This window comes from Pyrgilauda ruficollis, unplaced genomic scaffold (genome assembly GCF_017590135.1).
Source record: "Pyrgilauda ruficollis isolate IOZ18807 unplaced genomic scaffold, ASM1759013v1 scaffold71, whole genome shotgun sequence".
NCBI lineage: Eukaryota > Metazoa > Chordata > Aves > Passeriformes > Passeridae > Pyrgilauda > Pyrgilauda ruficollis.
Genome location: NW_024528933.1, coordinates 382,428 through 404,751, shown reverse-complemented (window position 1 = coordinate 404,751; position 22,324 = coordinate 382,428). Strand labels below are relative to the sequence as shown.

Sequence of the window (22,324 nt, the reverse complement as noted above, 5' to 3'; positions counted from 1 at the left end):
ATTACTAGTGCAGTTACTTTACAGTCTTATTACTCGTGCAGTACTTTACAGAAAATGAGTTAGTATGTTTTAATTGAAAGAAATGTAAATATGTTGCAGTTTTTCAAATTCCAAAAACTAATATGTAAAAGTAGTGTCTAACAAAAATGTTTTATTTGTATTAAAGTGCCAATATAAAATATTGTTAACCTGAAGAAGAATCAGGGTGAAACTAAAGTTTTTTGAATATTAGTTCAGCTGTAAGTGTCAAGATTAATTTTGAAAAAGATAAAAGATGTGTGTTTACACACCCTGTGATTTTTACCAACCAGTGTTGCCTTTCAATCAGGTAGAAGAAAAGCTTTTATTCATTAAGCTTCAAATTTATGAAATGGAGTGAAAATAATGAAATGTGGAACTTTTCATATTTAGTTGGTATTTTTGACACTCGGAATCATGAATAATAGTGAGGACTTGGGATTTTTGTGCTGACATTTAATTTTTTTTTTAAATCTTCCAGGCACGACCAGAAGTTGACTCACTGGAAGAGATAGACATGAATGAAGATGACGAAGATCAGGAGGCAAATCTGTTTGTTCCGGGTTCTTCGTATATCAAGCTGTTGTCTCTAACACCAGCTGCTGTTTTAGGAGGTATAATATATCCAGTGTTTGAGTTCACTCCACAAATAAGGAATCACAGTGACTGTACAGACCTGGAGCTCCTTTTAGAATGGAGTGTCACATTAAAGTGCAGGCTTTCTTTTTTTCACTAACAAATGATGGGAAAAAATGTAAAGTAAAAAATAAAGCCCACAACCTATTTATAGGAAGATTGTGTGACAGAGACGATGGTGGGGAAAAATTGTTTATAATTAAAATTCTTTATCCATCCTAAAGTGAAAGCCACTTTCTTATTATATACTTCAATTAATCACTGTTTCATGAGAGTAACCTCAGTAGGGAGAACTGAACAGATCTTTCTAAAGGCAATTTTGTGTTTTAGCCTGGGACAGATGGAAGTAAAATATATTTTATATGTATTGTTTTGTAAGCAGAGTATTAATGGTATGGAAGCAATGCTGTACACAAAGTCTGCTTAATTGATTAAGATATCAGTGCTATGCTCAATGCCTAAATGTAGTGATGTATATTGATACTAAAGTATGCTTCAACAGATGGTCTCTGACACTTGTTCTGAAACCTATGCAGTTGAATTACCAGAAATGCTCATTGTCTTACCGTTACAAGATTTGAGATACTGTGTGTGAGGACATAAACATTGTTATTTTATTCTTTGTAGAATACATGGGATCTTCACGTGTGATTGAAGGCTGTAAACATTGCCATGAGATAGCAGGTGGCATTTTGTAATATTTTCTCCCAGTGGAGGTTTCTAAAAGAATCCATATGTCAAACTCTGAATGCATTGGCCTCTGGAGTGTATGCAGCCTAACCTAGAGAGTCCTAACTACTAAATCCTGGAAGCTTTGTGGGGAAGAATGACATAACCTAGTTCAATGAAAGAGTGATGTATCTTGACAAAAAATCTGTGTAATGAATGTTGAAATGGTCAATTTTCTAGGAGAACAGGAAACCAAAATGGAATTTAAAGTGAATACTCTGGATTCAGAGTTGCAGCAACCAAAGACTGGTATCAAAAGGGTTGAATGGAAACATTCACTAAGCAGTTTCTCACTCAGAGGTGTTTTCTAACATTGTTATTTAACACAGTGTCCAGAACACTTGAGCAAAAGCTTTAGAGACTGGCTGGAGTGAAATTTGAGAGTGAATTGCTTCACCAAAGAGTATGAAACTGGATTAATGGGGCAATGTCCAAGACAGGCCAAAAGCCACAGAGTGCCTGTTCTATGGGAGCTGAGTCTGTGTCATCTCATTTGCTGGAATTCTTGTGGTGCATGTTATTGAAATTAATAATATGAAACTACTTACAAGAAGCGTTGGAACTTTACGTAGTATTTTTTCTCAAACTCCTTTAAAACTGGTTTGTCACATCAGTTTTAATATTGTTTCTACATACTAGATTCCCAGGATATCAGAAGGGGTATGACTGCCTTATTTTTTTTATTTTGATAGTTTTTCAATCTGGGTGCCTAAGACTTTTTTCAAATCTGGTAGACAGAGAATTAAAAATAATTCATAAAAAGAACTATAAGCTTGATATCATTGTTGTTAGTAATAAGGGTGGTATCCTTACTGCAGAGGAGATGATGATAATAACAATAGTAACAACACCAACAATAATAATAATCAAAATATTATTCATGTGATGCTAGTTGTCTTTGTTTACTGTGAGATTGATTTCAATCATTGAAATACTGTATTTCTAGTATTTGCTGCACACCTAGTTGTTTCACTAAATTTATCCAGATTTTAGTTTTAGTTTGAGTTATATTTGTCAGTCTAGAACCTAGGCTTGTCCCCTACCTGAAGAATTGCTTCTGAATGGCTTATATTTATGTCTTTTGACATAATGAGCAAATGCAGTAATATGACAACAGTGATAAGGGGTCTCTGTCAATGTGAATGGTTTCCAGAAGTGAAATGGCTTCCTCTTTTAGCAAATTTCTTCTCTATTATTGTAGCCATCCTAAACAAAGAAGTTTTTATAAAAAGTCTAGCGCAGGTAGGTGGATAGTGTTTTCATGTCAACAAATATCTCCTCCTCCAACAAAACTGGAGGTTGAGGGTTGAAGACAAGGACTTGAGAGTTTCTGTCTATATCACTGCAGAGAGAATTGCTGGCTGCATTCTGTGGGTTTTGTTTGAAGGATATTGGCATTACAGGCAGAGGAAAAAAATCCCAAGATGCAGGTGCCCTTCCTGACATGCTACAAAAACATGATTTAGACTCTGCTATGTGTCCTTCTGTCAACCATGTCCTGTCGTTACTGTTGTTTTGTAGCAATCAAAGAAGGCAATCAGCAGCTCACAGAATAGTTAAGGTATTTCTTTCCAACCTTCAATATACCTATGTCAGTTTTGAATAAAGTAGCTTTATACTGGAACTTCCTCACACTTCTTGTTTTTACCAAGTTCCCATGATTTTCAGCAATGCTTTTTCCAATTTCATAGACACTGTAGCTCAAGGAAAAAGATCTCCAGATGTAGATGTCCCTCCTTCCCATGCTACAACATCAGATTTAGACTGATGCTCCATAATGAAACAGAAAAGAAGTACTAGTGTCATTCTGGGCTTTCCAGGGTTAGTTTTGTCTCTCAAGTGTCAGCCTCTCATATTCCCTTTCCTCTCATGTCATTGCATTCCACTTCATGAAGCATTTGAAGAGTTTGCAACATCACTTGTGAAACAGGAGATGACCAACATGCCACGTGCTGTGTATCATTCTGCATTAAGAGGAGGGATCACACGCTCAGACCAGGGGAAGACAGTGGCAGGTGTTCCAAATTTCTTGCTGAAAATGTATGAGAGGAACAAGCAACCAGGCATGACACCAGGCCTTGCAGGTAAGCTGTCACTTTCTTGAAGTAGACAAGTATGCATATTTTGAATCAACTTAAGAAACTATGTTTTACGCCCCTTAAATATGCTTGCATGTTCTTCTGAATTCTTGGCTTTATTAAGTTTGTGTTTTGGGTTCTCCCTTGACTTTGAGTGTGGGCATTGAGCTTTGTGTTCCCCTTCCCTCCCTCTTCCAGCTGGCATGTTGCTGTGTTTCGACCTCCCAGTCCACATGGGCAAGGATGGCAAGCCTATTAATCGATTTCTGGCCAGCAGGGGCCGCAATTTCCAACAAATGTTGGTCGCCCTCATTCATGAGGTAAGTTGTTGCTGGCTCTTCTTTGCTTTTCAGAACTATTACACCTCCTTCCCTGCTTCACTATCTCTTTTGTTTACGTGCATTGGGTATTGGTATCAGCTAGTGATGGCATATATGAATGTATCATAATTAACTGAAGTTGTTGTGAGGGACAGCTAGAATCATAGAATCATGAAGTCTGATCATCATCCTACCACCATGGTCACCCACCCTCACTAACTTAACATGTAAATTTTTTTTAAGTGTTCACTGCTGAAATGCCTCTTCTGAAAATCAGAAGAACAGGAGCTTTGCCTTTTTCTGCCTTGTAGACTGCTATTCATATATGCCTGATACCTGTCATGTGTAACCAGTTGTGGGTGAATAGCAGGCCTGAACAATGATGGGCTTCCTTGAGGAAACAATATCTACACCTTGCTAAGACTTGGCATTTTTTTTCTGTTTCTTAAACATTTCAGCTCCTTGACCTATTAGGCTTGTGCCACCAAAACCATGCAGTTACCTTTGGTGTGGTTTTAGAAAAATGGCATGAAATAAGCCCTCACTTAATCATTATGGAAAATAGTGTGTGTAATGAAGTCTGTCAGAGAATTTGAATTATAGTACTTTTGAATATCAAAGTTCATCTTTGAAAATTTTGGGCAACAGTAAAAAAAACCAAACAGTTCAACTGGATCCAATGAAATAAGTGTTCATTTCCCAATGGGAGCAGTTTTTAACACAACTGAAAGTGTGTTAAACTCTTAAAAGTTCCTAAAATCTATTAATACAGTCATTTTAGTTTTCCTCAGGAGCTACTTGCATGCATCTGAGGGGGTGATCTGGATCCTGATTTGTAACTGTCACCCAGATGTGAGGCATATCTGCTGTGTAGTTCTTCTATGATGCTACTAAAATCACTGATATCAAACACTCAGTTATGAAATAAGTATAGCACAAGGTTTGAGTGGGAAGGTTAGGTTGTGTGTGCAGAGTTTGGAGAGTTTTGTGTGTACAAGCTGAAAGTCTGACAGTAGAACACAGGCATGTGCCATGGGTAATGCACGTAGATTACATTCTGATCCTATGGTACACCTGCATGGCTCCCTCTGGGCTTTGCTGTCAGGTCCTGCTTCAGCATGTTCACATTTTGTTTGTACTGGTTAACTCTCTCAATCTTTCTGGAGCAAGCAAGCCAGTTGTCTCTCTAACAAACCTGTCTGCAGCGTAGTTTGCCTGAAGTTTCCAGTCAAATGTGTGCCATGGTGAAGTTGGATGCTTCTGGCTAGTACAGTCTTCTGGCTCTGTACCATCTCTCAAACTCTTCTGTTTTGCTAGCATATGCATACAACGCTTTCCATATAACATCTTAACAATTTTGGTCCTTCACAACTGAAAAGACACAAAAAAAATAATCATGTCTTATGGCCATAGTAACACCAGTGTCTGTGGATCCTAGTGGAATTTAGGCCAGGTGTACAAGGAAAAAAGCCAGTCTGCACCAGTTGGACTGGACTACAGAAATCCATCTCTGGCTCTGAATTGTGAAGTCAGTGTCAATAGGATTATGAAGTACTTTAGATGTAAAGTTCTTCTCTCAATCTAGAAAAATTTAGACAACCACACTTGAACACTTATCTCAAGATATCTAACCATGTATGCAAATTTAATAGATGTTTTCCATCTTGACATCTTTGCTGCTAAAGAATGAAAGCAGAAACTGGACAAAATGCCCATCATTATCACAGGAGTGTAAATTAGTGAATGTTTTCTAACTATTTGGAAGCTCCAGTGGAGAGCACCAGGGAAAATCCACAGGGATGTTTCATATGTCAGAGGAACAGATTCAGATTAATGACTTATGAATGAAGCATGGGCTTCCGTAGTATCCAGAAGGAAAAGCTCTGCACTGCATGTAATTGCTTCATCCAGAGACACTTAAGTTCTGTGACAGTGGTTCTGAAGAAAAACATGTTTAATTACATTACCATAGAAGGCATGTATGAAGGTTTTATATCAGTCAAATTATAATGGGATGCAGATCAATTCTGAACTTGGTTTTAAACAGTTGCCTGTTGCCCTAAAGCATCAATTAAAATCCTGGTAAAAAAATATTTGTGTGTAATAGCAGTGATTACAAAATACAGCAGCACATCCAAAATTGACTTTCTTGTGTGTACAAGCTATCTTCCTAGAAACAGGACCTTAAAATGGTTTGCCAGACAAAATATGGCAGTTTTGTTGTGGAGAATGTGGTGAACTGGATCAAGTTAATGAATACCTAGAATGACTGGAGACAGAAATATTTTACCTAGTCTCTCAGTACTTTACCACGCTGATTGATTCAAGGTGTAGTAAAACTAAAAATAAATCCAAATATGTTTATATTTTAAACCTAAACACAGAATATCTTCAGACAATGCTAACTGCACCATCTTAGCAAAAATCTACATTAACTATAAAATTTTGATTAAAAAAATCAGTACTTCTGTTCTCAGTTTACACTGCTTTAAGAATGAAAGCTTTTTCCTGCTTTTTCCCTTTGTCCATAGAGACAGGGTGGTCAGAAAAGAGTTGTTCAGACCTTTGGCTAGGTGAGAAGTAAGTCCCTGGGCTCATCACACTAAATTTCATGTTTTAATGTTTGTTTGGTCCTCAATGTTCTCTTCTGAGGAACAGAGTTTAACAGTAAAGACAGGGAGCCTAAGCTATAAAACTGCCAAATTGGTCAAAGAAAATTGGGTTAGTAGGACCTAGTCCCATCTTATTCTTACAGTCCTATAGGAATGACACTATTTTTGCTGCTGCTTTGACTCATTGTTTTGGGAGAGGGAAGAAGTTGTAGGGGTTAATCCTTATAGTGACATCTTAAGTAATGAGTGAGTGTTCTATTAATAAGAAGTCATAGAGTTGCCTTTGAAGCATTGAGGTCTGTGTAACACTCTGAATAAATTCTGAGGTTCATGTAAACATCAAGAAAATGCAATTAATTGGAGACAGCAGGCATCTACTTATTTTACCTTGAAAAATCTCCAGCAGTTTGCATTTTCTTAGTTAGGGTTAAGCAGTCCTAAGTCCTATCCCATACTGGGATAATAACGTTTTTGTGTCTTCAGTGGTTTGATCTATGCTCACAGCTATAAAATAGGAACCTATGGATTGTCTATCTGTCTGTATCTGTGTATGCATAGTTGCCATTATTGCACTTGGATTTTGGCAACTGGGGCAAGGTGAGGGGCTCGAAAATACCCTCATTTTGATGAGATTATTTATGTGTAAAACGTGATGCCTGGTATTGTGCTATCAAAAAAAAATTATATGATGTTTGTGTGCAGAGGAAAGATTTTCTTCTTGTATGTTGTAAAGTTTTTTAAAACATACAAATAACAAATACCTGGGTTTAGCTGCCATTCAACTGAACAGTAACAGCAGCAAAAAGATAATTTACTATTAAACCTTAATGGACCATGCTTATTCTATCACCTAGTTGCTATTCTACCTGAGGAATTGGACGTGTCTGTGATATCTGTCATCAGGATTAGATTAAGATGCAGAAGGGGTTTTCTTGATGTTACTTGAACAGGTATTTCACAGGAAGAAGAAAATAGGATCAATAAGCTGTGGTATGTTTCAAATGCTGGCTGTGTTGCTCTTTAGTGGTTACTGGTGAGTTGAAAGAGAACGATCATAATTCCCCTAGAAATGGGGATCTGCTGTTTCATCATTAAACAGAGCTTGTCAGCCGCTCTCTGAGGGGACATGTAAGTTAGTGTAGTGATGGTGGTCAGAAATATAGACCATAGATTTTCTTTATTCCTATGGCTGCCCTGGAGCACACTGTACAAGAAGTCTCAAAATATTGCCTGTGACTGTTTCAGGTTTTGCAAGTAATACTTCATAGAAATCCATAGGAATAATTTCTTATCAGATTCACTTAATCTGTGAATTGTGAAAACAATTGGGAATGAATAGTCACGTATGTTCACATCATGTACCATATATTTTGATGGTTCTGTTCATGTGTGTTAGAGTTACTAGGCTTTCAGCTAGCTCTCCGTCTTCTTGTTCTTTAGTGGAGATGAAGAGGACAGTTCATCCTGCATGCAAAAAGCACAGAGGCAAACTGCTATTGGCAGACCAATGTGGTAGATGGTGCCTTTGGCACTCTGAACTGGTGCAATTTGTAGGGTTTTTTTAAAATGGAGGAGGGTCTTGCCTTTGCATGTTTCTCAATATCCAAGTGCTTTCAATGTGTTGGAAATAGCACAAGTTACTTTTTCCTTTTTATAGGTCCTATTTATAGGACTATTTCCTATTTTTATTTGCAGGCACCATTGCAAAGATGAGTTGCAGAGGTGAGTTATGCAGTATTGACTAACTGCTTCCCTACAAGTAATAATCATGTTAGGCACTCTGTATACTCATGGAAGAACCATTCCCTGTATATTTTTAAAGTGTGTTCAATTAGATGAGCTGTAATGACATGCATCTTTGAAAAGTAAAGTGAAAAGCTCCTTCTGTGCTTTTCTTTCCTGGTTTGGTTTTAATGTAATCAAGATACTGAAGAGTTTATTTATACTGAAGTACCTTAAGATAACAATTGGATTTTCTGGAGCAGAATTCATTGTACTGTACTCTTCTGTGCCTAGATGGATGTAGTTATGAATATGAACTAGTTTGTGCTGGTTTCTACTGCTGAATTTACTGAGTGTATTTCATTCAGTGATAAAACAGTATTCACAAATCAAGTTTCTGACAGATACTTGTTTTTCTTTTCCGCAGTCTACTGTGCTTTAGAGAAAGAATTTTTTTTCTCACAAAGAAATGTTAGGGGGTGGATTTGGAAGTATATGAATGCAAGTATGTTAAAAAGAGCCTCTAAGCAAAATCCAAAATCAAAAGAGAGGCTGTTTCACTATTTCCTTGGTACAGATACATAATGCTAGCCTTATTTATGAAATCACTAGGTGGCACTTTATATATCCCATATGCAAGCAGGGACATACGTCCAATACATGTCTAAACATTTCACTGACATAAAGGTGATGTCCCAAACACATACAGGAGTAGTATCTGCTGTGGTTTGCCAGCATTACCTGTCTTGCATTTTAACAGCCTGGTCTATGATTTTGTGCCTTTTCAGGCAGACATGTCCTTCTGAAGCATCAGTTGACAGGTTCAGGTTACTAGCTCCAAGTTCATGCCATTTCTTACTGCCTCAGATATCAGGTTGCGGCTCTTCCTTAAAAACTGCTTGGCTGCTTGGTCTGGCCAAGTGATGTTCCTAAGAAAAACCCACATCAATGGGGTCCACAAGCACTTGTCCTTAGTTCTCAGTTTCCTTGAGTCTCATTCCTTGCACACACCTCCCCAGCCAGCTAATATTTTCTTACACATAAATTGTGCACTTAAAAAACAATCTGAACTTCACTTGTCACCTTTGCCTGTGGTTTCTAGTATTAATTACTCAACACTTAGTCTAGTTGTTGTTACCCTTGATATCCAGCAGTAGATGACAAGTAAAGGCTACTGCTTTCCTGTACTAAAATAGCAGGTTGCAGTACTGCTTATATGAAAATCTTCAGCAATATGTCCAGTCATTTTCAGTTGCAGATGAATTTTGAATGTTCTTTGTTATGTGAAGATGTTCAGTTCCCTCTTTCCTTTCTCATATTCCACATAAATGCAAAATGTTTACTGCCATGAGGAGAGTTAATGAAAAGCACCTCAGCAGTTCTATTGTCAACAAACACGTAAGCAAATTTTAGGTGTTCCTGGTAGACCATATTGTCTTAGATGCTTGAAATGTCACAAGATGCCTAAAGCTTTGTAATTAACTCCTGCATTAATATTGTATGTTCATACAGTATTTTGCAGGCCTGCTTTTGTTGGCTTTCATAGGTGTGGATTAAATAGTGAGCTTCACAAATCACTACAAGACCAGTTAAACCTGAATCACAGAATCATTTAGGTTGGAGAAGACCTCATTGGGACCAGTCTTTGACCAGTCACCGCTTTCTCATCTAGACCATAGCACTAAGTGCCACATTCAAACATTTGTTGAACACCTTCAGGGATGGTGAATATACCTCCTCCCTGGACAGTCCATTCCAGTGCTTAACAGCTCTTTACATTAAGAAATTCCTTCTGATACCCAGCCCGAGTCTTCCCTGGCACAGTTTGAACTGTGTACTCTTGTCCTGTCCCTAATTGTCTGGGAGAAAAGGCCAATCCCCACCTGGCTACACCTTCCTTTCAGGTGGTTGTAGAGAGCAGTAAGGTCCCAATGATCCTCTTTTCTCCAGGCTACATAGCCCCAGCTCCCTCAGTCAGTCCTAACAATCAGTCCTAACAAACAGGACTTGTGGTCCAGATCATTCATCAGCTCTGCTGTCCTTCTCTGGACATTCTCCAGCACCTCGGTGTTCTTTCTGAAGTGAGTGGCCCAGAAATTAGGACAGAATTCAAGGTGTGGTCTCCCCAGTTCCAAGGACACAGATACAATCACTGTCGTGGCCCTGCTGGCCACACTATTATTGATCCAGCCCTTCTTGGCCACCTGGGCACATGATGAGTCATGTTTAGCTGTCTGTTGACTAGCAGAATTAGATGAAATAGTGTAATGCACAAGTTTAAAATAGTTCCTGAGTAGAGGCAGAGGGGAAGACTGGACTTGCTGCAGGTTTCTCAGGAACCCAAGAAAAGCAATTCTAACTGGAACCTTGACTACTCATAAACTTTTGGAGAGATTGATGGGCAGATATGAGCAGGAGGTGTGAATATAATTTTAACTAAAAGGAAGGACTAGTGTTCATTAGTCATTATTAGGATGAGATTTCCTTGTTTTTACTACAGGTCATATTTGTATTGTCTGCAAGATGGAGTATGTTATCTTTTTTTTATTTGTATAGGTGTATTAGTACTTTTTCACAAGTCTTTCAGGTTCACTGAAAGCAGTGGGCATGGAGCTTTAGGATGGTCTTTTGTTTTTTGTTATAAAGTACAAGTGAAGAAAGAATACTGACTGGTTTACATAGATAATTAGGGGCATAAAAAAGGTGAATAAGCAGGAAGACTCAGGAAAATAATGATACAGGGGGAGGTCTGTTATTTATCTTGATTAACAATTCTGCTTTTAGAAACTTCTAAGATCTTCAGAAACAGTGAAGAAACATTTGTCAGTGCTGCTAAGTGTTGTGCTTATTGTGTTATGCAGTTCCACTGTCTCTGTGGGATCAATTACTTGTTGCACTGCCTCAAGCAACCACTTTTAACTGGCCTGGGTAATGAAGTTGAAAGTAACTTGGTGTGGGTAAAATCAGAAAGGTGAATAAAGTACATTATAATTTTAGTTTCCTACAGCCATGTGTAATAGCCTGTGGAAATGAGTCAATGTTTGTCTGCAAGTCATAGACTGGAGAACAGATTCTGCATATATTAGATTTCATGTAACTGCTTCTAACCTTTCTGGTGTGTTGAACAGGTTAATATTCAGCCTTCTGAATGGCACCACTCCATACTGCTGCCACAGACCTGGTTAGGATTTATGAGTCGAACCTACAGTGCAGTTCTGCAGGTAATTTTGACGTATATATTACTATGGGCATTCATGCTTATTCAAGTGGTATGCGTTTTAATTTTACCAGCAAAAGCACTTATACAAGTTACAAAAAAATAAAGCTTCAGGTGCTTGTTTATAATATTTATAAAAAATAATTATAAATGAGTCTTGAGCTACTGACAGCACAGTCTGGGATACTTTATAGAAGTGCACTTTCTATTTACAGTTCAGGTTCATGCAGGTTTGTTGATGTGTCAACTTGCAGAAAGTGTCACTTTTTAGAATTTTTAGAAGATGAAATTTTAGCTGGAGCTCTAACCGATTGCTTGGGTAGGAAGTTTGAAATAGTAGTACCATAAAGAAGACAGAAGCTATCGAGGAATGATTCATTAAAAAGAACTTCCCCTTAATCAGCATGTCATCCTGCTGCACTGTAAGAGTCTCCTCTTCCAATTTTTTCAACCCTATCTAATGATTAAGAAATATCTTAAATTCTCTCTTTCGTTAGGTTAGCTGACCTGGTATCTAGACCAATGTAGTATAATTTGATTTTCAACAGGAAAATTATCTAGAAAAGGTTTAGCGAATAGCTTCCTTCCAGAATGCTCTCTTTGTGCTACTAGAAGGGCTTATTTGTATGTGTTTCCAGGCCACATCAGCTGTTTTCAGCACAACAGCAGGTTGCTGAACAAATTCTAGAAGCTTTGCTCCTTGTTTGGCTGCGCAGCAAAACATATGCTTCTCTCACATTTTCAAAACAATTTTTATCTTGACCGTCACCAAAATGCTAGATCCTGTACCAGGCCAGCCCCATTACAAAATAAGCAGCAGCTATTCAAATTGCAGGTTTAGGTCTTGGGAGACATTGTCTCTTGCATTTAATCACTTTCCTAATTTGCTTCCCTTCCAAGGCAAGATTTCACAAGAAACTTAGCATGTACCAGATTTTTTTTTAAAGGATCTGTAGGATTTCTTGCCATTTTACAGGACAGTAGAGGCTATGTTTGTTGCTTCTTACTTAATCCTTACACTTTTGTATTGCCTTTCTTGGAGATGGCCAAAAGAGACTACAGTATAAAATGAGTAGTCTGGATAGTACATAATTCAGTGTTTCTGAGCTGCTATACTGCCTTCTTTTCAGTCAGTGTGTTGATGTACTCCTTTAACCTCTGTGGAGGGTCACTTTTTGAGTGAGACCTGGATTTTCAAGATTCACTGTGTTGTATTTTCAGGTTGGTATGTACAACCAAATTACAAGCATTCAATACCAGAAAAATACAGCATGTGTGCCTGTATTTTTTCAATTAAGGCTTAATAATCTGCTAAGGAGCAGTAATTGACAAGCTAAACAAGTTAAGTTATACTTCTCTCTATTGGAGATGGAATATTAAAACAAAGCTGCTTTAGGTATTTTTAGATAACATATGTATGTTATAACATGTTACAACTGTCACCGCGTGGCTGAATTAACCATCTGTGGATATTATGCAAAGGCCCTTTTTTGCTTCTTTATCTTGGACTTTACTAGCAGCAATTCAGGCTGCTACATACAACATGTTAGAGGGCAGAATCCATATCACCTCTTTCAATGTACAGAAAGAATGGTGTAGGACATCACAGGGAGGTCAGAGTTATGTAAAGTAAAAGAATGAGGAATTCTGCCTTAAGCAGAGCATCAAGAATGCGATGTTTTGCTGTTAGAATCCATTTTAGCTATCAGACTTCTAAAACTCAGTCCATGCTTGTTGTAGCCCTTCCCAAGGGAGCTTGGCTCTGCATGTACTAGAATAGATGCCTCAGTATTTGTGGTCGTTTATGCCATCTGCAGTTTGTTTTTCTTACTCAGAACAAAAAATTATGGATTCTTCTCCTTCATATATTGTATATTACAGTGGGATCCCCTATGCAAAGCAGTCAAGGTCACTTATGAATTAGCCCTTAGGTTAGGCTACATGTGTTACCTGAGTATTCTCTGGAGAAATCTTATGATGTAAATAAAGCTTAATTTTTTACTGTTTTTGCAATTCTGCAGGGGAGGCAGGCAGAGCTGGAGATGCAGTTAAAACATGGAAGAGAGAATCCTGAAGAGGTGCAGTACAAACAGTTTACAGCCTGGCTATGGTAAGGAAGTGCCCATGTCCTCCTGACCATTTGTAGTGGCAAGGGGACAGAGGAGGAGAAGATTTTAAAGCCGTTAATTTTACAAGTTTAAAGACTGTATGAGCACTAATGAAAAAAAGTAAAAACAAACCCGAAACTAAACAACAAGCAACCACCAGATACAGTGACCATGGTGGGAGAAGGGAGTGGAAACAAAGAATATTGGGTGATTGTAAGGATTTCCATATGCATGGGTTCACAGGTACCTTCCCTCTACAGCACCTGAGAACTTTGAAGGATGAGCAGCTGGATAGAGTGAAAGAATTCAGGGGTTTTATAGGATGTTAAAGGAGAAAGGTTATGCAAAGATAAAAATTTCCTTCTTGAGAGTTTAATGAGCTGTTTCACTGAAAATACCTTGATAAAAGAAATGCAAGTCACAATCTGATGTATGTCATGGTGTACTGATGCTAAGTTACCATTATTGTGTGTGAGAATATTGTTTAAAAGCAAGCACATCATGCACACCCTGATCCATATTCTGCACTAATTCTGTTTCAGTCAGGTGACAAGGGTCTGTCAGTTGGTCAGGATTTAGCCATATACGTGCGTGGCCAAGAGAAGAAGGGGGGCAGTGGGAGGCTTTACAAGAGAAGAAAGCTATCTATCCATGGACAGTATAAATATCTTATGCTTGCTCATAACTGTATTGGAAGCAAAATATGTACAAAGCTAAAATGCTTGTTGTGTGTTTCAATCTAAAAGGTGTGTTATTAAGTCCCACTCACGAAGAATTCAGAATTTGTTCTGAATTCCAGCTAATTCTGGAATACAGGCTTGTATTGTAAGATCCAGAATGCTACAGTGTTGTAGAAAAGATCCTTTATTAATGACTGATCCTTTTCTTGATAGGGTATAAAAAGGCCTGTAACAATGCTGCTTTCGTAGATTTCTCCTGAAGGAATTTCTGCTCTTTATTTCCTAAATGGTGATAATGTAAGCTATGTAAAAAAATGAACAGAATTCCCTTTATCAGGAAAAAAAATCAAAGCAGGAAATTAACTGGAGCCCAGTAATACCTTTAGTTTTTTTTCCAGTTCACAATTATTTGCTTGGTTCCTCAGGGCCCTAACTTCAGCAGCCGTTAAGCATTTTTATTGCTCATTAGGGTTAACCTAATTGTGGACAATGTGGTATAAACTTTAGTGTTGATCCTTTATTGTGTAAATTTTGCAAAATTTTTTGTGCAGTTTTGCATTGGTGTTTACCAAGCTGTGAATGCTTCTAGTGTGGTGACTTTCAAACTGTGTGCAAAGCAGTGTGATTGTGAAGGAAGATCTGGGTAGGTTTCTTTGAAAGCTTGAGTGTGACTTAGTCTTATAACATACAGCTCTGTTTTAGGAGACATGCATTTTCAGTCTAAAGTTGCTTTTTTATGTAGCGTGACATTCATGGCCATGACAGAATTGTATGTTTTAGAATAGAGGATCTCTCTCCTCATCCACACCTTTCAGTGTAGGAGGTGGATTGCATCTTTGCTTCAGTCTTGATATGAATGCAAAACTAAACAATTGAAAACAGGTAGCTGTTACAAATCAACTACAATAATGTGTAAGAAATTGTAGCCACTCCTATTGCTTTAATTTAAATTGATTCAGGTTTATATACCATGCCCTAGCATAACTACCTGTAGTGGTTTCCAGAAATAAAGTGTTGAATAAACTGTAATGCTTGTCCTTTATAAAACATTCCGATTTCATTATGCTAGAACATAGCACAATGATTTGGAAATTTATGTGTTTGATGTGCTCAAAAAGCATTTTTACGGCTATCGCATGAACCAGTATTTTACAAAAAGTCGTATTAAGTCAAATAAGAGTCCTTTATAAAATACTGGGAGTGCACGTGAGCGTGAAGAAACTTGGGGTTAAACTACAGATTAAATGCATGTAATTATTTTGTGCTAAGTCTTCTGATTGGCTGATACAGTTGTTAACCTAGAATAGACTCAGGTAAGACAAAAGAGGAATTTAGCTGAGTTCACGCTATACTGTAATGAACATTGTGTAAATTCTTTCTGTTCTCTTGCAGGGTCAGAGATATGTTGACCGATGTCATCAAAGGTGCTTCCAAGTAAGAACTGCTAAATTACTACAGATGATGTTTTTTTCCCATATTTCACACTGTTCCTTTTCCTCCTAGATCTTGTTAAGATGATTTTTGCCTTCATTAAATTTAAAGCATCCAGGTTTCATGGGTGTGTGGATTTAGAAGTTTCTCTCTGACGTACATAATGAAATGTTGCCTTTTAGAAGCTTAGGAAATTATTTAAGGCAAAAGATACTGAGAGACTTCAAAGAATTTAACTAAGTACCTTCTTGTAATTATTTGCAAGTACTTCTTATCTCAGAGGAGGTAGTTTCACTGTTCCAAATGATGACATTCCACTAAGACTCATGTTTCTTGTTTTAAAAAGCAAAACAGAAATCCAGAAAATACTTTTACTGTGATAATGACATGTTTGGATCTGGAATAAATGCCAGATTGGCAGTGTAGATATATTTTCACAGCAGCAATCAAGGAAGTTTTTAGAAATGGAAGACTGATGCAAAGAGTCTAGTGGCCTGTAAGTGGTCTTACACAGTCATATTGTTCAGGTGCTTTTGTAAAATAATGTAAGAGACTTCCATCAGGATTATATTGCAGTTTGTTTTTCTGGGAATGACTAGAATATCAACATACTTCCTTATACAAAATTGAACACAGTTATGTTTTCCCTCTTTTTTGTCAGATTTTCTTTCTTGATTTCCTTAAAGGTTTGCACTGTCATAGAAGTGATGAATCCTATAATTTTCCATTATGTTAGTGTTTTAGTAGTGTAAGGAAATAATTCAAAACTTTTTTTTTAAGTTTTATTTTTATAATAACGGCTGCTCTGCTAAATCTTCTCATGCTGTGAAGTGGCATCTTGCAATGAAGTGGCATCTGCCTCTCCAGCATTCTCCATTTGAAGAAGTTTCTGTTTTGTCCTCTATGGAAATGGTACTAGCTAAGACCAACTGCTGCAAGTGCTACTTGCTCTACAGGGAGCATTCCTTATTATAGTGGAAGAAAGCTTCTGGTTTTTATACAATTTCATGTGTACTCTCCTTTATATAAAAGACAGACGAGAAAAAAAAAAGACTGAAACACTTCTTCCCTCCATTCCTTCTCTAATTCCTGAAGATGAAATGTAGCAGATTGCTGCTGAGCTAGAAGAGAGCCCAATGAAGTTGCTAGGAGCAAAGGCCTTCCCTCCTGGATCACCTGTAGCATAACTTTTCTGTTTTGAGATGCATGTTTTGTTGCCAGCATCTTTACTATGTTTCTTAACTGTTTTCCTTTTTCTGTTCAGAGAAAGCCCAGTGGTGAAAGGAAACTCTATTTTTGCTTTAACTGGCCTTGCAGTTGCTGTAGCCAAATACGAAAGCAGCCTTTCTTCAGACACTGAAGGGGTGCCTGAGGTGAGTGAATTTGGGAGAGGGTCCCTTTTCTTTGCAGAATACAGAGAAGTAATATGACCAGGTGTTCAGGGAGGCTGGTAGGTGCATGTGAAGTACTTTACATTTTCAAGGTCAAAATTTCATCACACTCAGTGAATATCGTCTGTCAGATTCTGTGGTACCAAAGCATGTAGAGTATGTATGTGCTTTGTCACAAGAAGCATAATGTCTAAATGGTCGTTTATTTGACCATTTTGACAGATGAGATGGAGGTCACTCTATGGACACTGAAAGCCAGCCAAACTCTTTTTTCGTAATTTCATAATTTTTGGCTCTACTGAATAGTACTTGATCAAAAGTAGTGTCTGGAGAGCCAGCACTGACAAGTAGATGATGCTACTTACGCTACATAGGAGTGACAAAATAATCTCATTCATGATGGATCACAGCTGGAACATCAGCAGCTGAGCTTCTGTTTAGGTAGAACTTGATTTAAGAAAAAATAATGATGACTATTTGGGTTTGATTTTTATAGACTGAACCTGATTTTATTCCTATGAAACACTGGATTTCCATGGTCACGGAGACCCTCTTGAGTATTGTGAATAGCCGCTACCAGCCTAAAGGTCAAGTCTTCCCATGGTTCTATCAGGTGTGTGCTATGGTACTAAAGGCAAGGCAGTATTTCATATCTGGAGTTCTAATAATGAAGTTTCCTGGTTCTGTTTGAGCTGTAGTAGTTGGAATAGGGGAAAATCAAGACTTTTCTTGCTCTTATTAATTTTCTTTCATTGTGCTTTCTGTTTATATTTGTGTTTGCTTGAAGTTTTTGTCTTTATTATCAAAATGGTAAAAGCCACATGCAAGGAATGTCAGATTGCAATGCATCTGTGCTACTCTCTAAGTGTTTATTTTAAATTCCTCAAATTCTGAGTGTTATTGCCTGGAAAGGAGTAAGAGAAAAAAAAATGCTTTCTTTTGTGTTTTTCTAGAAATCTTACTCAGGTGAAAATACTGCTAGTATTATAGCTCGATCCTGTGCAGCCATAGCTTTGTCTCTCCTGGTGCCAATTTTCATTGTATCATGCAAGGAGAAGATTGAGGAGGTCTTGAGTATGCTTACTGACCGATTACCTGGGAAACCAAATGCTGACGAGTCTCAAGCAGTTCAAATCCACATGGGTCTTGGTTTGGGGATGTTCATCTCACGTTTGTATGAAGAAAAAGTCAGGTGAGAGCTACCGTATTTAATGTAGTTGTAAAGGTAACTTCCTTTTTCTGCATGTGGCCTTAAGCTCTGAGGAATTTAAGTATTTACAAGTCATAGGCAAATGATTCTTGAAGGGCTTTGTAATGTTTCTTAAATGGTGCCTCTTATTATCAGTCTTCCCCCCCCCACTTTAGCCCCTTCCAGTGCTATCCTAGGTACTTTGTCATTCCTTCAGGATGAGTGACTAATTTTCATAATATCCTAAGGTACTAAATGCAAAGCAGTCAGCCAGAAGAACAACAGAAATGCTTTTAAATGGGACTAGTTATGCTGGAAGACATAATTGTAAAATAATTCACAGCTCTTAGTGGTTCCTTTCTAAGTGGTGCTCTGGGACAGTGCATGGGACGGTGTTCACTTACGTCATGTGAGTTACAAATGTGAGGATGGAAGTAGTGTAATGAACTGTTTTTAAAGCATGCTGTTACAGCTGTGTTGGCAGCACGGAAGTATTCTGAAGTTGTTAGAAAACGCCTCCTTTTCAGAAAGGTTGGCCTCAGTTGCAAATTTCTGGTGATTCCAGAGAAATTAAGTAGTAGGTTTTTAGGTAGGACTTTATATTCCTCCAGAGTTTTTGACTGCTAGGGATTGTTTCTTCTTGTATACTCGGAAAAAATGTTTCATTAGTACACAAGCAGAGGTACCAAACAGATCTGATTGTCAGTTGTTACTTCGCTCAGTGAAACTAATGTTTCCAAGGCACCTGATCTTGTTAAAACTGAAGCATTGCTGAGTTCTAATCTTCACGCTTTGGTATCTTGATGCCTTGCTGCCATTGACACAGCCATGTAATTTGGGAATGGAATACCTCTGGATGTTTAGTCAGTGAGACAGCTGAGCTACGTACAAGCATTAAAAGACTCTTACACAGAATGAAGTTACATCAGCCTAGTATTTTGGAGTATGTGAATCAATATTTTGGGGGTTTGTGTTTGTTTCATTTCGTGGTGAGGGGTGTTAAGTGAATACATTTATCTAACCATTTCTTGCAGACTAGTTTTACTCTTTCACTTCCCTACATGTTTTGAAACCTTAATCTTACACATTCTTCAAAGCATTGTTGTCTTGCAACAAATCAAAACTCATAGGAATGGAGCTATAGTTTATATCAGATTATAGATCTTTCCATTAAAGATGCCCTGTTCATTATGAAAATTGAGTATATGTTTTATAAGAGGGGAGTCCATATGACATTTTTGGAGTGAGAAGTAAACACATCTTTTTTTATCAGTAAGTTAGGCAGTGAGGTGGAGAGAGGTTGAGAGAGCTAATAGTGTGAAATGTCATGAATTTTCAGCTTATAAATAGTTACACATCTAGCTGAGATGATTTTTTATCAAGTTCCTCCTCCCACTGTCAGGCATTGGATCTTTTTTTTTCTGGTTTGGTTTGGTTTTGTAGTGATATACCTGGTCAACAGATGAACTTGGTTCTGATGAAGTCCCTGGATGTGTTGGAGGACTGCTGCTTTGACACCAATCTGGAGTACAAGTGAGTTTCCTATATTACTGATGATACTTTATTTTGAACTATACTTTTTTATTTCAAGTTTTCTTCCTTAACTCTACACAGAAAAGTATAAGAATAGGACAAGGAGACAACGGGTTCTGAGTACTTCCATATAATCACCAGCTCAGGCAGGCTGGAAAGGCCCTTTGGAGGTCCCCATGCTCCCTAAAACAGAGTCAGTCACAGACTTTATCTACACTGCTTAAGTTTTTACAGTTAGAATTTGAATCTCCTTAGACAATAAAGCACATGTCAGTTGCCATGAGACAGCTAACATAGCATGGCAGGATGTTTCTTCCACAGCAGTTATTTCTCTTTCAAATCAGGGAAGGAACCACAGTACCTTGAGCAGCTCAATGTGAGTGCATAAGGTTTTCTTTCAGTTTGAGCATTACTCTGCCCAGCTCTTCACCATTCAAAAGAAACAGCAAAAATTCCCATTTGCCTTTGCCCTCCTTTCTCCAGTGCACTTTCTGAAAAGCTCTGAGGAGTCATAGCTGTGCACCATTGGGCTGTGAACCTATATAGCTTAGTAAGGATTTCTGTTGCCTTTTGAGTGGTGCAGGGTGAGACACACAGTACACAGAGATTCTACCAGCTGCATCCCTTTGTCCTGCCTGGTTTGTGCAGCCTGTTAGCTGGAGATCAAAGCCTTAGAGAAGAGCCAAGCCAGACTTCTCTGGCAGCAAGAGGTTATCAGAAGAATATGAAACAATGGCAAGCAAAAGGGGGAAGATTGAAGAGGGGGTAGTTTTTTGTGCTGTCTATGGTTTTTAAAGGTTAAGAGCAAGTTGGTGTCTAGTACGAGTTGCAGAGTTGTCCAAATTTTGCATTTCTACTTGTAAACTGCTGTTCCAAAGGAAGGTCCTTTCCAGCCTTTCCATCCAGTGTGACACAGGCATGATCAGCTGTGAGGCATGAGCATTTTCACCAGTGTTTCGCTCCTGCTAAATCGGTGATTTTCTTTTTCACAAAAAACAGGCTGATGGTGTTTTGAGCATAGGTCTGCTGAGCAGTGCAGGTGTGGAAATTAGTGCTGTCCAGGCTCAGGCTGCACCTCGTGGAAGGCAGGACTCTCTGCAACCTGATCCTCTAGCATTAAAACACTTAAAATGTGCTAGGAAATCTGAGATATCATGTAGATGAAATGTACCTAAATGCTCATTTTATGTAGCTCACAAATAAGGTAGCCAAGTGAGAGCAATTGTTAGTTACAAAAAGTGTAGCAGAAAAGGTGAAGTTTTATTCTTGCTTTAGTGTCCGATTATGTTTTAAGTCTTTATTAACAGTGAATAACATAAAATATTATAGCTCTAAATAATAAACTCTATTTTCTTTCTATGCAATTTTGTCAACAAGCAGTAGTGTAAATTTGAATTTAGAACTCTTGTATACCATGTCCTTGTTTTGTTGGCTGATCATTAATTCAGATATACCAGTTACTTAAAAAGGTTTGTTTGATCTTTGCTGGAAAAAAGTACCACTCCCAAGACACCCCTCTGTGTCTTGTAGCCATGCTCAATTATCCTTAATTCCCAGTTACTGTAAAACATTAACTTAAAAATACAACTGAAGTTATTCTCAGATGTCTCTTTTTTACCCAGCTGAGTAAAAGCAGCAGCTCTTGCCATTTTTAAGTTGGATAGGAGAAGCTTAGGAGAATGCCTAAAATCCTAGCCATGTTCATTTGACTGCTTGCTACAAGCAGTATCAGGGAGATGTGCACAGGGGAAAAAAATCATCTACAAATAAGAGCAGCTGGGGATATGTGCCAGTGAGAGGTCACCTTCAGAGCAATAAGTGTCTGCTATGTTTTAGTATATCATGATGGAAGCCCGAACTGTTCAGAAGTTCTGACAAACCTGATGACTTGGAACTTGTTATGGGAGCACACATGCAGAATTTAGTAAAAGATCTTTGGTCCAGCGTGGAATTTCTGAACAAAAATCTGAAAAAGAGGTGGGAACTGTGGAGATGTTTGTGCCAGCTGCTCTATTCAATTATGTCCTTTGAAACTATGTTCTTGTTGCAATTTTAAGTATCCTCAGCATCAAACAGTTAGTTGTGCTGGATGTGTGCCCTGATGAAGCTGCTCCACTGTAACATATGCAGATTTTAGTACATGCAGGTTAGAATGCACACCTGACCATTGCTGTTAACTAATGCAGGTGAATACCTTTATTTCTTACCTGGCTAAGAAAGCCATCTTAGCAGCTTCTGGTTTAATCACTGATTTCATTACTTTTGCAAATGAAACAACTCTTGAAGGAGTCTGACAGCAGCAGATGCTAATACAACCTGCAATTAGTGTGTTTAATTGTGATTTCCTAGTTTATATTATCAGGACACATAGAAATTTGGATCTATACTTCCTTCATACTAGTTTATGGCACTTGTTGGGGCTACTGGTTCTTCAGAGACAGAAGGAAGAATGAGGCTGTATGTAGGACTTATTATTAAATAAACACTTTCTTCTTATGGTCTTCTTTTGTCTGGTGTTTCTTGGAAACGATATGTGCAATAAAAACCATTTGCAAAATTGACTGTGGTAATAAATTATCTACAGGTCTAGTTATCAGGCAAGGCCAAGAGGTCTTCTTACCCACAAACTTTGTTGGGGTTTAAAGGGAGCTCAGAGCAGC

The 22,324-nt window shown here is 38.0% G+C and overlaps 1 protein-coding gene across 3 annotated transcripts in view; it reads left to right on the top strand.

Moving 5' to 3' along the window:
- FOCAD (focadhesin) overlaps window positions 1-22,324 on the top strand; it is a 92,782-nt gene that overhangs the window by 52,580 nt on the left and 17,878 nt on the right. For all 3 annotated transcript variants that reach the window (XM_041485572.1, XM_041485573.1, XM_041485571.1), the window contains 10 exons: window positions 500-632; window positions 3,279-3,467; window positions 3,660-3,781; window positions 11,244-11,336; window positions 13,354-13,442; window positions 15,513-15,554; window positions 16,816-16,924; window positions 17,439-17,555; window positions 17,896-18,134; window positions 19,575-19,664. In XM_041485572.1, coding sequence (XP_041341506.1) covers window positions 500-632; window positions 3,279-3,467; window positions 3,660-3,781; window positions 11,244-11,336; window positions 13,354-13,442; window positions 15,513-15,554; window positions 16,816-16,924; window positions 17,439-17,555; window positions 17,896-18,134; window positions 19,575-19,664 — 1,223 coding nt within the window. The remainder of the gene's footprint in view (window positions 1-499; window positions 633-3,278; window positions 3,468-3,659; window positions 3,782-11,243; window positions 11,337-13,353; window positions 13,443-15,512; window positions 15,555-16,815; window positions 16,925-17,438; window positions 17,556-17,895; window positions 18,135-19,574; window positions 19,665-22,324) is intronic.